Source organism: Pan paniscus, chromosome 1 (genome assembly GCF_029289425.2).
Source record: "Pan paniscus chromosome 1, NHGRI_mPanPan1-v2.0_pri, whole genome shotgun sequence".
Taxonomy (NCBI): domain Eukaryota; kingdom Metazoa; phylum Chordata; class Mammalia; order Primates; family Hominidae; genus Pan; species Pan paniscus.
This window is the reverse complement of record NC_073249.2, coordinates 95611970-95626985: the sequence shown is the minus strand read 5'-3', so window position 1 is coordinate 95626985 and position 15016 is coordinate 95611970. Positions and strand designations below refer to the sequence as shown.

The 15016-nt window shown below is 47.1% G+C and overlaps 2 protein-coding genes across 53 annotated transcripts in view; one reads left to right on the top strand and one right to left on the bottom strand.

Moving 5' to 3' along the window:
* Positions 1-27: 27 nt before the first annotated feature.
* Positions 28-13452, bottom strand: C1H1orf43 (chromosome 1 C1orf43 homolog). 3 transcript variants are annotated; one of them, XM_034936367.3, is made up of 7 exons: positions 13321-13452; positions 12811-12912; positions 7742-7859; positions 7178-7231; positions 5741-5907; positions 5603-5661; positions 28-951 (listed from the first exon to the last, which is right to left on the bottom strand). In XM_034936367.3, the coding sequence occupies exons 1-7, from the start codon at positions 13384-13386 to the stop codon at positions 756-758; spliced, it is 762 nt and encodes a 253-aa protein (XP_034792258.1). In that variant the 5' UTR covers positions 13387-13452; the 3' UTR covers positions 28-755. The 3 variants fall into 3 exon arrangements, with proteins under 3 accessions (XP_034792258.1, XP_054969381.1, XP_054969392.1); XM_055113417.2 differs by having other exon boundaries at positions 814-951; positions 5569-5661; XM_055113406.2 differs by lacking the exon at positions 7178-7231.
* UBAP2L (ubiquitin associated protein 2 like) overlaps positions 13348-15016 on the top strand; it is a 51146-nt gene continuing 49477 nt past the window's right edge. For 14 of the 50 annotated variants that reach the window (XM_034936357.2, XM_034936346.2, XM_034936351.2 and 11 more), the window contains exon 1: positions 13891-14019. The gene's annotated coding sequence lies outside the window, so the exon portion shown is untranslated. Of the gene's footprint in view, positions 14376-15016 lie in introns of all 50 variants that reach the window. The other 36 variants (XM_057302474.1, XM_057302473.1, XM_034936338.4 and 33 more) reach the window with 18 other exon arrangements.

Sequence of the window (15016 nt, the reverse complement as noted above, 5' to 3'; positions counted from 1 at the left end):
GACAACTATAAAGGACTGATTCATACATTTTATTTGATAATAGTTCATTTTATTAAATAATTTATAAAGTCAGACCAGTGCATTGGGCTTGTTAGGGGAAACCATTCCTTCCTACTGTCACATAGCCTGGCAGATTATATCAGGTGCCAAAACATTCCCTTTTATTCAATTTATTCATGAGAGTGTGGAATTAAAGTAGATCCTTGCATGTCAGGAAAGCTGCAACACATCTGGTTTAAGTGGAGCACAAAGGTAAGTTATTCCACATTCACCAACTTCCCCACTTGACCTCCCACCAGTTCTGTCTGCTTTTTCCATCAATCAACTCTAAGATGCCCTAAACCCAAACAGTTCCCATTCAACTGTGCACAAAGGTATAGATATGGAAGACATCTCACTCCAACTCTCACCTTTGGAATTAAATAAACCTGGAACAGGGAAGGTGAACTATGGCTGAAACCAAGTGAAGATTTTTAAGAAGCTTTGACAGAAACATTAAGAATAACACCTGAATGCAAATCCAGAAAAAAGCGCTACTGGGGGAAAACAGTCTTAGCCAATGTTCTAAAAATGCTCATAAGGGTTGGGGAATTACCCTTTAGACACAAGCTCTAAGAACTCTGGATACAACGGGAACTTGGATGGATACAGTCTGGGCCTGCTGGGCCAGATGTTCCGAGGGCGGCCCGGCAAGCAGCCTGTCTTGCACATTGCAACTGACTGGCTTAATCTACGGCAAGAGTCCTTCAGCTCCATCACAGAGTACTCTCCAATGTGTTATAGTTATCCTTAAAGCTCTTCAATTCAAGGAAGTGCTTGGCACGTTTACTCTTCTGACTGGAGGGGAGGTATGTCACCTGGATGGTTGTTGGGGAGACCTCAGGGGACTGAGTTAGGTCTTTGGCTGCTGACTGGTGATGTCGCTGAGAGCTCCCAATTCGTGCTTTAACCCTGAAGAACAGAGAGGGGAGGTCATTGACAGAATGAGGACTAATCAAAGAAATCAGGGCTTATCCCAGGCCATAAATGCAGCAATAGTCACAAATAGTTATTTGTGTCCTATCTGTCCTATTTTGTAAACTAGTTACTAAAACCCCATCTAGTAGCTTAGAAATAGAAGAGGCTGAGCGCGGGGGCTCACGCCTGTAATCCCAGCACTTTGGGAGGCCCAGGCAGGTGGATTGTTTGAGGTCAGGAGTTCGAGACCAGCCTAGCCAACATGGTGAAACCCCGTCTCTACTAAAAATACAAAAATTAGCTGGGCATGGTGGCGGGTGCCTGTAATCCCAGCTACTCGGGAGGCTGAGGCAAGAGAATCACTTGAACCCAGGAGGCAGAGGTTGCAAGCCAAGATTGTGCCACTGCACTTCAGCCTGGGTGACAGAGCAAGACTCCATCTCAAAAAAAAAAAAAAAATTAGCAGAGAGGCTGGGCATGGTCACTTATACCTGTAATCCCAGCACTTCAGGAGGCAGAGGCCAGAGATCGCTTGAGCCCAGGAGAGTTTGAGACCAGTCTGGGAAACAAAGTGAGACCCTATCTCTGCAAAAAATTAGCCAGGTATGGTGGCAAGCACCTGTAGTCCTGGTTCCTCAAGAGGCTGAGGCAGGAGGATCGCTTGAACCCAGAATTCGAGTCTGCAGTGAGCCATGAATGTGCCACTGCACTCCAGTCTGGGCGACAGACTGAGACCCTGTCTCTCTCTCTCACACACACCCTAAAAAAGTAGCAGCACTCCAGCCTGGGTGACAGAATAAAGGCCCTGTTTGGGTACCCTGACACACACCTACTCATACCAAAAACAACTAGCAGCAGAGAAACCAATTTCCCAGAGTTCTTGCCTCTGGCTCAAGCTTTTTTTTTCAGAGACAGGTATCCCCAATATAGGTATCACCTTGTTTTGCAGATTAGGAAACTAAGGGTCCAATAATTAGCTTGTATGAGGTCACAAAACTAGTTAAGTGACAGACCTGGGATTCAAACCTAAGTTTGTCAGATTTCAAAGCCTATACTCTTCACTATACCCAATGAACATTCCTAGAAACTACAAATCAAACATAATTTTTTGTTTTTGAGATGGAGTCTTTTTCTCTGTTGCTCAGGCTGGAGTGCAGTGGCACAATCTTGGCTCACTGCAACCTCTGCCTCCTAGGTTGAAGCGACCTGTCTCGGCCTCCCGAGTAGCTGGGGATTGCAGGCGCATACCATAATGCCCAGCTAATTTTTCTATTTTTAGTAGAGACAGGGTTTCACCATGTTGGCCAGGCTGGTCTTGAACTCCTGACCTCAGGTGATCCACCCGCCTCAGCCTCCCAAAGTGCTGGGATTACAGCCGTGAGCCACCATGCCTGGCCTTCAGAAATAATTTTTAAAAAGATTGTGGCAAAATACATGTAACATAAAATTTACCATCTTAAGAATTTTTAAATGTATGGTTCAGTAGTGTTAAGTATATTCACAGTGTTGTGCAACCAACCTCCACAACATTTTCATCTTGCAAAACTGAAACTATACCCAGTGAACAACTCCCTATTTTCCCCACTCTCCAGCCCCTGCAACCATCATTCTACTTTCTGTCTCTGAGTTTGACTACCTAGGTATCTCATATAACTGGAATCATCTAGTATTTATCTTTCAAAGAAAGTGAATTTTGAACAGGCTTCTGCTGACTTCTAGACCAAATGCCCTTTTCCAGCCTTTCTACATGTTCATCAGCGCTCTAAGCAGTTTTTTTTTTTTTTTTTTTTTTTTTGAGACAGTTGTCTCACTCTGTTGCTCAGGTTAGAGTGCAGTGGCATGATCTTGGCTCACTGCAACCTCTGCCTCCCAGGCACAAGTGGTACACGCACCTCAGCTCCTGAGTAGCTGAGACTACAGGTGGTCGCCACCACTCCCAGCTAATTTTTTTTTCGAGATGGAGTCTCGCTCTGTTGCCCAGGCTGGAGTGCAGTGGCGTGATCTTGGCTCACTGCAAGCTCCGCCTCCTGGGTTCATGCCATTCTCCTGCCCCAGCCTCCCATGTAGCTGGGACTACAGGCACCCGCCACCACGCCCGGCTAATTTTTTTTTTTGTATTTTTAGTAGAGACTGGTTTTCACGTTAGCCAGGATGTTCTCGCTCTCCTGATTTCATGAACCACCCGCCTCGGCCTCTCCAAGTGTTGGGATTACAGGCGTGAGCCACCACACCTGGCCTAATTTTTTTATTTTTAGTAGAGACAGGGTTACACTATGATGCCCAGGTTGGTCTCAATCTCCTGGGCTCAAGTAATCCACCCATCTCAGCCTCCCAAAGTGTTGGGATTACAAGTACGAACCACTGCAGCTGGCCTTCTAAGCAGTTTTTACTAGGACCTTTCATCTTTTCGAGACAGACTCTTGCTCTGTCACCCACGCTGGAGTGGCACAATCTTGGCTCACTGCAACCTCTGCTTCCTGGGTTCAACCAATTCTCCTGCCTCAGCCTCTGGAATAGCTGGGATTACAGGCATGTGCCACCACACCAGGCTAATTTTTATATTTTTAGTAGAGATGAGGTTTTGTCATGTTGGCCAGACTGGTCTCCAACTCCTGGCCTCAAGTGATCCGCCCACCTTGGCCTCCCAAAGTGCTGGGATTATAGACGTGAGCCACTGCTCCAGGCCTTGGCCCTTTCATCTTTTAAGACAACGTAGCTCATTTTTAGGGACAGAGAGAAGACAGGAGAGACATACCCCTTAAGCTCTTGAAAAAGAGCAATATTCAACATAGCAGAAAACAGATTATTTTTATGACTGGTAACTAACTGTTTATTATTATTTTGAGAGGGAGTCTTGCTCTATCGCCCAGGCTGGAGTGGAATGGCACGATCTTGGCTCACTGCAACCTCCACCTCCCAGGTTCAAGCGATTCTCCTGCCTCACCTTCCTGAGTGGCTGGCATTACAGGTGCGCACATCATCATGCCTGGCTAATTTTTGTATTTTTGTAGAGATGGGGTTTCACCATGTTGGTTAAGCTGGTCTTGAACTCCTGAACTTAGATGATCCACCTGCCTCGGCCTCCCAGTGTTGGGATTACAGGTGTGAGCCACTGCGCCCGGCCTAAGTTTTTACTCTAGATTGGCTTTCCTTTCTCGCCAAGAACTTTGATTTTAACATTTGCATGAAAATACGAGACTATGTTTAGTGTGTATTAAAAACATTCCCAAACAAAAGCCATGAATCCTCTCCTGTGACACAAATGCTCAACAGCTGACTCTATAGCGATAGCCTTTGTTTCAGACATGGTTACTAATACTTTAAGTGGTAGTAAAAATAGATTTTTTTAATTTTTAATTTTTATTTTTTTTTGAGACAGTCTTGCTCTTGTCACCCCAGCTGAAGTGCAATGGCATGATATCGGCTCATTGCAACCTCCACCTCCTGGGTTCAAGTGATTCCTGCCTCAGCCTCCAGAGTAGCTGGTATTACAGGAGCCCGCCAGCATGCCCAGCTAATTTTTGTATTTTCAGTAAAGACGAGGTTTCACCATGTTGGCCAGGCTGGTCTTGAACTCCTGACCTTGTGATCCACCCTCCTCGGCCTCCCAAAGTGCTGGGATTACAGGCGTGAGCCACCGCGCCCGGCCAAAAATAGAGGTTATTTAATTCTTTTTTTTTTTTTTGAGATGGAGTCTTGCTCTGTCACCAGGCTGGAGTGCAGTGGCGTGATCTCAGCTCACTGCAACCTCTGCCTCCTGGGGTCAAGCGATTCTCCTGCCTCAGCCACCCGAGTAGCTGAGATTACAGGCACGCACCACCATGCCCAGCTAATTTTTGTATTTTTAGTAGAGACAGGGTTTCACCTTGTTGGCTAGGATGGTCTTGATCTCTTGACCTCATGATTCGCCTGCCTCGGCCTCCCAAAGTGCTGGGATTACAGGCGTGAGCCACTGCACCCGGCCCAATGTTATTTAATTCTTACTTTTATTGGGCCAAGACACAAAAGGGACACTGAGACTCTGAAGAGAAGGAATCCCTGTGTGTGCTGAAAAACTATTCCCTTTGCTAGGCTACACCAATTTTGACATTTTATTGGGCTAAACAAAAGACAAGAAAAATGCACACAAGAAAAATGCTAGTAAAAACTTCTTTTACTAGCTTGTATAGTTGCATCTGCTTTCTTTTCTTTTTTTTTTTGAGACAGAGTTTCACTTCTGTTGCCCAGGCTGGAGTATAATGGCACGATCTTGGCTCACCGCAACCTCCGCCTCCCAGGTTGAAGAGATTCTCCTGCCTCAGCCTCCCCAGAAGCTAGGATTACAGGCATGCGCCACCACGCCCAGCTAATTTTGTATTTTTAGTAGAGAACGGGGTTTCTCCATGTTGGTCAGGCTGGTCTCGGATTCCCAACCTCAGATGATCCTCCCGCCTCGGCCTCCCAAAGTGCTGGGATTATAGGCGTGAACCACTGTGCCCGGCCGCATCTGCTTTCTAATGTAAGAGACTGATCTAATAGTCTAGAACCTGACAACTCTTACGGTATCATGGATTTTGTTTATATGCTTTATGAAGGTCACTGCACTGTGGGAACAGTCCAACACTACTGTACCAGCTCCCTCTGACACGTTCCCCTCCAAACTCACGCAGTGGCCAGCTCACTCAGGGCCTCCTGATAGCGTAGGTACTCATTCTGGCCAAAGACCTTAGGAAAGAGAAAGGAAGAGTGAGGATCTCTCAGTCTGAGGGATCTCTTTAGTGCCCTGAAGAAAAAACTGGCTTACCCCTGTCCCATAGCGGGCTGTTTCATAGCCATCCAAAAGGGTATCAATGAGTGCTTTGCGTACACCCTTGAAAGGCGTACTAGTGTTTCGCAGATCCAGCAGGTAGGAGCGGAAATTCTTGCCCATTAAGGAACGGGGATGCCGGCCTTCAGAATGAAATGGGATCTCTATGGAGAAAACAGCACAATGATATCCCTTCTCTCATTCTTTAGTCTTTTTTTTTGAGATGGAGTCTCGCTCTGTCACCCAGGCTGGAGTGCAGTGGCGGTGATCTTGGCTCACTGCAACCTCCACCTCCTAGGTTTGAGCAATTCTCTAGTCTCAGCCTCCTGATTAGCTGGGATTACAGATGTGCACCACCATGCCAGGCTTATTTTTGTATTTTTAGTAGAGACAAAAATACAAAAGGGTTTCACCTTGTTGGCTAGGTTGGTCTTGAACTCCTGGCCTCCTGTGATCTGTCTGCCTCGCCCTCCCAAAGCGTTGGGATTACAGGCATGAGCCACTGCGCCTGCCCCATTCTTTAGTCTTTCTAGTTAATTTCCCAAACTTAGAAGTAGGTCTAATGAAGCTGGGCGCAGTGGCTCACGCCTGTAATTACAGCAATTTGGGAGGCCGGGGCAGGCAGATCACCTGAGGTCAGGAGTTTGAGACCAGCCTGGCCAACGTGGTGAAACCCTGTCCCTACTAAAAATACAAAAATTAACCAGGCATGGTGGTAGGTACCTGTAATCCCAGCTACTCGGGAGGCTGAGGCAGGAGAACCGCTTGAACCCAGGAGGTGGAGGTTGTGGTGAGCCAAGATCGTGCTACTGCACTCCAGCCTGGGCAACAGAGCAAGACTCCGTCTCAAAAATAAAAAGAAATAGGTCTAAGGAAATGAGCAAGTAGAGTTAGAGGGAGATTCTGATTGAGACCAAAGGTATAAAGCTGTGCCTGAGTGGTCATTTGGTGGTAACACCACAGTTGTAAGCTACATCTATGACACATGATAGTGTCATCACACATTTTACCATCCTGCTTACTCATCCATCCTAGGTTTAAGATATAAACTGATTTCATAGAGATAAAGCATATACGACAAGTGTTGACAGAATGGAAAAAATTCAAGAACAATCTATCTTGGGCTTAGTGAAAAAGCAGGTGCCACCTGTCCTTTGTGGAAAAACAAGCAAATTACTATCATCTACTTCATGAAACTAAAGGTCTCAAGAGAAGAACTTTAAAAAACAAAACACCCAGACTCTTTGGAGAATAACCTGCTTATATCATTTCCTTCAGCAAAATCTCTAATCTAGTACTTTCAAAACTCTAGAATTTCCTACTAGCCAGGGATGTGCAGAAAGGACAAATCCTAACATACAAAGTGGGTTCATTACTCTGTTCCCTAGGTGGGCTTTCAGGATCCTAGAATGGACCCTGTCAGGTAGCCCTTACCAGAGGTACGAATGGCATCCAGAGCTTTCATCCTATACAGATAGTTGCAGCAACCTGTTGAGGAAAAGACTGGTGTTAGGCATAAACCTAAAAAGATTCCCCAGGCTGGGCGTGGTGGCTCATGCCTGTAATCCCAACACTTTGGGAGGCTGAGGTGGGCGGATCACCTGAGGTCAGGAGTTTGAGACCAGCCTGACCAACATGGAGAAACCCCGTCTCTAGTAAAAACACAAAATTAGCCAGGCGTGGTGGCGCATGCCTGTAATCCCAGCTACTCAAGAGGCTGAGGTAGAAGAATTGCTTGAACAAGGGGGTGGAGGTTGCAGTGAGCCGAGATTGCACCATTGCACTCCAGCCTGGGCAACAAGAGCGAAACTCCATCTCAAAAAAGAAAAAAAAAATTCCCCAAACTCCAGCAAGCTAATAAATGGGCTCTGCATCTAACATATATCCAATAACAGGAATAACTAAGGCTTTGCCAGCAGCTTTTGACAACTCTGAGAGAAAAGGAATTCTGGACTTGTGGGACTCCTCACTGAAGCATTCCAAGAGCTTGCCACATACTTTGATTTCCCTGGGTTTCCAGTTGTAGTAGTCTAGCATCATCATCTGCAAGGAGCTGGGGCTCATACTTGATATCCTGAACCCTGGAGAGTCGAATATCAATCTCCTCTTTCAAGTCCTGTTCACATAAAAAAAGAATACACAATCATTTACCCTGCACTCTGCTTTCCACCAATGTGAAAATGGGGCAGAGTTAATGAATAACTAAGACAACAGAAATAGAGACCATGCTCATGTAGTTAATAAAATTACCAGATAAGAGGTAAGAATTTAGGAAAGAACGGGATTGGGTTTTCCAATAACCTCTCCAAGCTGCACATCTCTAAGCTAGAACATTTAACTTGTGCCAGAAATCCTTCAAGCTATACAGCATCAACATTATTTCCAATTTTTTTTTTTTTTTTTTTGAGACAGAGTCTTGCTCTATCACCCAGGCTGGAGTGCAGTGGCGCAATCTCAGTTCACTGCAACCTCTGCCTCCCAGGTTCAAGCAATTCTCCTGCCTCAGCCTCCAGAGTAGCTGGGATTATAGGTGCGTACCACCATGTCTGGCTAATCTTTCTATTCTTAGTAGAGATGGGGTTTCACCATGTTGGCCAGGCTGGTCTCAAACTCCTGACCTCAAGTGATCCGCCTGCCTTGGCCTCCCAAAGTGCTGGGATTACAGGTGTGAGCTACTGCGCCCAGCCTCTCTTGCCTCAGCCTTCTGAGCAGCTAGGATTACAGGTATGCACCTAGCTAGAGGCTACTTTAAAAAAAAAAATTAACACATATTTCTTTTAAAATAGCCAAGTCAAATTCATGGTATACAAATTTTAAAGATAGTAAAGGGGCTGGGTGCTGTGGCTCATGCCTGTAATCCCAACACTTTGGGAGGCCGAGGCGGGTGGATCACAAGGTCAGGAGATCGAGACCATCCTGGCTAACACGGTGAAACCCCGTCTCTACTAAAAATACAAAAAATTAGCCGGGCGTTGTGGCGGGGTCCTGTAGTCCCAGCTACTCGGGAGGCCGAGGCAGGAGAATGGCGTGAACCCGGGCGGCAGAGCTTGCAGTGAGCCGAGATTGCGCCACTGCACTCCAGCCTGCGTGACACAGCGAGACGTCTCCAAAAAAAAAAAAAAAAGATACTAAAGGTAGCACCTCTCAGTTACCCAGCAGCAACTACTATTTTCAGTTTTATATTAATCTCTCTTACGTAAGAGGGTTACCAGAGCCCCAGGAAATAAATTTTTTGTTGTAACTTTTTACAAACTCCCATTGTGAAACATAAGATACACAAAATACAAGTAACATAGATGTACATTTTAAATAATTATAAAAAGCATAATAATGAACACCTATAACCAATATCCAGTTTATGCAATGGAACATTACCACTAACTTTCAAGTCTTGTGTGCCCATCCCTCATTGAATGCTCCACACCCCAAACCTTAACTTGTCAATAGTCCTCATACACTTCTTCACTGTTTTATCGTGTCACCCTAAAAAAGATGCTTAGCTTTGCCTGGTTTTCAACTTGATACAAATGGAAAAATACTTTAAGAATCCCTCTGCAACTTGTTTAAAGAAAAAAATTTTTTTTTTTGAGACAGGGCCACACTCTGTCACCCAGGCTGGACTGCAATGGCACAATCTCAGCGCACTATAACCTCCACCTCCTGAGCTCAGATGATCCTCCTGCCTTAGCCTCCTGAGTAGCTGGGGTTACAGGCACACACCACCATGCATGGCTAATTATCAAACATTTTTTTTTTTTGAGATGGAGTCTTGCTCTGTCACCCAGACTGGAGTACAGTGGCATGATCTTGGCTCATTGCAACCTCTGCCTGCTGGGTTCAAGCAATTCTCCTTGCCCTCCTGCCTCAGCCTCCCAAGTAGCTGGGACTACAGGCGCATGCCACCATGCCCAGCTAATTTTTTGTATTTTTCGTAGAGATGGGGTCTCACCATGCTGGCCAGGCTGGTCTCAAACTCCTGACCTTGTGATCTTCTCATCTGGGCCTCCCAAAGTGCTGGGATTACAGGCGTGAACCACCGCGCCTGGCCCATTTTTAAACTTTTTATAGAGACAGGGTTTCCCCATATTGCCTACGCTGGTCTTGAACTCCTGAGCTGACGTGATCAGCCTGCCTCGGCCTCCCAAAGTGCTAGGATTACAGGTATAAACCACCTCGCCTGGCCTTAAATTTTTTTTTTTTTTGATACAGAGACTCACTCTGTCACCCAGGCTGGAGTGCAATGGTGTGATCTTTGCTCACTGCAACCTCCGCCGGGACTCAAGTGATTCTCCTGCCTCAGCCTCCTGAGTAGCTGGGATTACAGGCACACACCGCCACGCCCAGCTAATTTTTTTGCATTTTTAGTACAGTCGGGGTTTCACCGTGTTGGCCAGGCTGGTCTTGAACTCCTGACCTCAGGTGATCCACCTGCCTCAGCCTCCCAAAGTGCTGGGATTACAGGCGTGAGCCACCGCACCCAGCAAAATTTTTCAAATATACTTTATTGAGGTTGAATTTACATACAATAAATGCATTCATTTTATGTATATAAATTGATGAGTTTGACAAATGAACATACCCCCTTCACCACCACGTCAATCAAAGTAAAGAATATTTTCATCACCTGGAAATCTCCCCTCTCCCAGCCCAGGCAACATGATGTACTCTCTTTTACAGTTCTGCCTGTTCTAGAATTTCATATAAATGGGGTGGAAGCACATGGTACATATTCTCTTGTGAACGGCATTTTGGCTTTCTTCACTCAGCATGGTTTTTTTGTTTTTGGTGAGACAGAGTCTCGCTCTGTCACCCAGGCTGGAGTGCAGTGGTTTGATCTCAGCTTACTACAACCTCCGCCACCTGGGTTCAAGGGATTCTCCTGCCTCAGCGTCCCGAGTAGTTGGGATTTTTTTCTTGTATTTTTAGTAGAGATTGGGTTTCACCATGTTGGCTGGTCTGGTCTCGAACTCCTGACCTCAAGTGTTATCTGCCCAACTCGGCCTCCCTAAGTGCTGGGATTACCGGCATGAGCTACCATGCCCGGCCCACTCAGCATGTTTTTGAGATTCATGTTTGCAATTTTTTTCATTCAAAAGTATTTTGAGGACTTGTCTTCATATATTTATCTTCAGTTTTTCATTTTTTACACTATTCCAGAATATGAATATACCACTACCTATTTTTTAGAAACAAGGTCTTGCTCTTGCCCATGCTGGAGTGCATCAGTGCAATCATAGCTCACTGCAGTCTGTAACTCCTGGGCTCACATGATCTTCTGGCCTCAGCCTCCCAAAGTGCTAGGACTACAGGTATGAGCCACTGCACTCAGCCTATATAATAATTGAAAAGTGGACATTTGAATTAAGTTTCTTCTTCAAATATTATGAACAATGCCGCTATAAATAATCTTGCACATGTTTCTTGGTACACATGAGCAAAACTTAATTTCTCTATGGTAGGAGAGAAACTGTTGGACCATGGATTAGGTACATGTGCAATCTTACCAGACAATGACCAGTTATTTTCCAAAGTGGTTTTACTAATTTATACTTTCACTAGCAATGGTTGAGAATTTAGAAAAAACTTTTAAGCAAAAGGAATATTGCTCTGAACTAGACCAAGGGACCCCTGAATAGCCAAAGTATTGATTGGTTCATGATGTGCTAGAAACTAACCCTATGTCTTTCTCATGAGGCAGGCAGGACTGTTAAGGTTTCAAGCCAGGACATCCTCCTAGAGCCTTTTCATGTACTATGTCAGCAAAGAACAAAGAGGGGAAGGTTAATAGCACTGGTTAATGAAAGTACAGTGCTCTAGGAGTTGAGGGAGTCATGAGCTCTAGCTCTACAACTAACCTGTTTTTCACTCAGCAACAAATTACAGAGTACCTGCTATGTGTAGGCCCTAGCACTAACCTGTTTTTCATTCAACAAGAAATTACTGAGTACCTACTATGTGTAGGTCCTGGCTTTATAGTCGTGAACAAAACTGGCATGGTGCCTGCATTCTTGAAGCTTACGGTCTAGCGGAAGAGAGAGGCATGTTTTAAACAAATGGACAAACATAAAAATTATGGTAAATGCTATGAAGGAAAAATCAGGGTACCATGTGAAAATAAAGAGAGGGGGAACCTACTTTCAAATAGGTAATAAGCATTCCTTTTTTGGAAGTAACATTTAAGCTAAGATCAAAAGAATGAATGAGCTAGCCAACTGAAGACCATTCCAGATCACAGGAGCAAAAGAAAAATTCAGCCAGTGGAGCTGGGTCCCAGTGATCTGGGGAGAGCCACACAAAAGGGGGTTGGTAAGGGAAGCAGGTGTCTTTTACTTAGAAGCGAAAGACTAAAGAAGCAGAATGAGGTTGGCAGTGGGATATCAATAATTCTGATTCACATATGTTGGGTTTGAGATGTCTACTACAAATCTAAGTGGAAATGTCAGGTAGTCAGTTGGCAATATATGTAAGGAACTCAGGAAAGAGTTCTAGGATAGAGATAAAATTTCATCTGTAGCTAAAGCCAAGGAAAGGAAGACAGTCACCTAAGGAGAAAGTACAGACAAAGATAAAAGACCACTGGGTTATTCACTTCCTATACGTCTTCTGGTAAACTGCTTCCTTTTCTTGGGCTTCTTGGTAACATGAATGGTGGAATTTGATGATTTTTGGAGCTCCTCTTAAGTCTAAAATTATGTAAAGGTAACCCTTCTCATTGCTCTTGGGTTAACCTTAATGATCTCAACCCCATCCTAATCAAACAAAAAACACTGGGTAGTTTAAGATGAGCTGAGAAATATTTTACTACAAACAGTTGGGAACTTCGACCCAAGCCCTTCATTCTGCAGATACAAAAACAGAAGTTCCAGGGTGAGCCACATGCTTGCCACAGCACTGAGCAGGTAAGCCAAGTTCCAAAGCGCACAGTGCCTGCTCAACTTAGTAAGTACAAGGACAAGTGCACGCAAAGAAACATGAGAATTAAAGTCATCACTAAAGGCAGAGGAAATCTCATTCTTGACCCTAAAAGATCTGGAGAAGTATGTTTAACTTGTGCCCTAAGGACCTACCTTGGGGGCATTGTGTCCCACAGGGACATGAGGTCCCCTTCGAGATTTCATTGCAAAGCGCATGATTTGCCTCTTCACAAAAATAAATAGCAGTACAAACACCTGTCCAAAAAGATGTAAAAATCCTTTAATAAAAAGACAGTTTTTATTTTTATTTTTATTTTTTTAAAAAGCATGCCTTCATTCCAAATCCCCAGATTCCGGCTCTCAGGAATGTTTCAGGGTAAAACTTGGGGCAAAGCAAGGCCGTTATGATGGGGGTGGATCTAAGAAGCCAGCAGCAGGGAGGCGTGGGGTCTGTGCTCTAGCGTTAAAGGGAGGGTTCTAGGCTAACGAGGGCGGATCGGCCCGACTAGGTGACTTAAACTCCCACCTACTCCTGGAATAAGGAGTCAAAGCCCGGATAGGCGCAGGTGAGTGGGTGGAGAATGCACACGGGGTACAGCTCAAAAGGAGGGTCTCTACTGGGTAAGATGCGACAGCAGGAATGGGGTGGGGTAATCTCCTCACCAGGCTCCCGTAGGCCATCACCAGCACGACATTCACCCCGGAGAGCCAGTTACTGCCGGACGCCATGGCCTCCCTACCTCGCGCAGAATTGTTCGGGTTTACCCCGCTGTCCTGGCTGGTCAGCCCAGGCTCCGCCGAAGCGACGGCGCCTGGGTCCCCTGGAGCTCCCCGGCCATTTCCTTACGGGGGAAGACCAAGCCAGACCAGGCCTGAAAACATGGCGGACAGGCAGGGGAGCTGGGAAAGGAGAACGACGCCTTCCAGCTTCCCCTTGACACGTGACTCAGGCAGGCAATGGCACCCAGGAGCGTCGAGCGCTCAGACGCGGAACTACGACAGTAAGAGGAAGCGGCGGCCATCCGTGCGTCACGTGGTGGAGGCAGGGCCGCCGTGAAGGAGGCGGGGTGGACTCGCGGAGCCGGAAAGAGGTGTCTCGTGGCGAGGCGGCACGCGCACGCTTGCGTGCGCGCCCCTTTTAGCGTCACGCGCTGGGGGACGCAGGAAGGCAAGTGGGCGGGGGAAGGCGCGAGAGCGAGCGCGAGAGGGAAAAGGAGGGAGGGGGTGGGGAAGAGGGAATCTTATATCACGTGACAGGGGCGGCGCGGCCCGGGGTGTCAGTGTGGAGGAGACTGAGGTAAAGTTGGGAGCGCAGCGGCGTTGGCGGCGGCGGCGGCGGCAGCGGCAGCGCGGCGGGGCCGGGTATTGTCCGCGGCCCCTTTAAATCCGCGATCCCCTTTTTACCCTCCCTCTTTTCTCCCCTGCCCCCGCCGTATCCCCTCCCTCGGTAGGCCCCCCCACACCGTGTGTTCCCCCACTGTACACCCCCCCCCGAGTCATGCGAGCCCTGGCGCCCCCCACCTCGAGTCGGCCGCCGGAGGTTTTGTTTATGGTTGGGTTCGCGGCCTAGTGGGCCGCGCCAGAGCCGGGGCCTCGATTTGGGAGCGTGGCCGGGGCGGGGCTTGGAGCAGCCGTAGGAAGGGGGGGCCATGCGGCTAGAGCCTGAGAGGGGAGAGCGAGAAAGAGCGCGAGCGAGCGAGGCCTGGGCCTTGCCTGAGGTAGGGCTCTCTCTTCACCCCGGCCGGTGCCTGCGGAGGAGAGGGCCTCCTCCCTTTCCACCCACTGCGGGCCTCCTCTGATCCGGATCCGGCCTGGTTTGGGGGTGGCGTGGGGGAGGGAGGGCGATGGGGTGGAGCTCCCCCAAACTCCCCCATGTGGCCCTCAGTTTGGTGTGCGAAGGATTAATTTGTTCCGGCTGGGAGGTAGGGAGGAGATTGGCCCCGTGGGCTCTCGATGTGGCGCTGAGGGGGGTGAGCCTCCCATCCTCCACGCGTGGGCTTGCGTCCCCTCTCCGTTTCCAGGCTCTTTGTCAGCTCCTCTTATTACCCTCCCTTCTTTCTCACCAACCCAGTTCTTGGAATATGTTTTTGCTGCTGTCTTTAGCTTCCTGTTTATACTGTAGTTTGGGTACCCCAAACAATTGTGTTATTTGGGAAGCTGGACATGGAGGCCCCCATAGGGTGTATTTACGCTTAAGGGACGTCACTAGAGCACTGGGGTATTTGTTCACTCTTCTCATAATGGGACAGGAATGCCCAGTTTCTTCAAACCCTTAACCTTGTGGACAGCCCTTAAATTGCTTTGCAAACTGATGTCACAAACTGGAGACTGCTCCTTTTCCACCATTCTTGAAATGTAG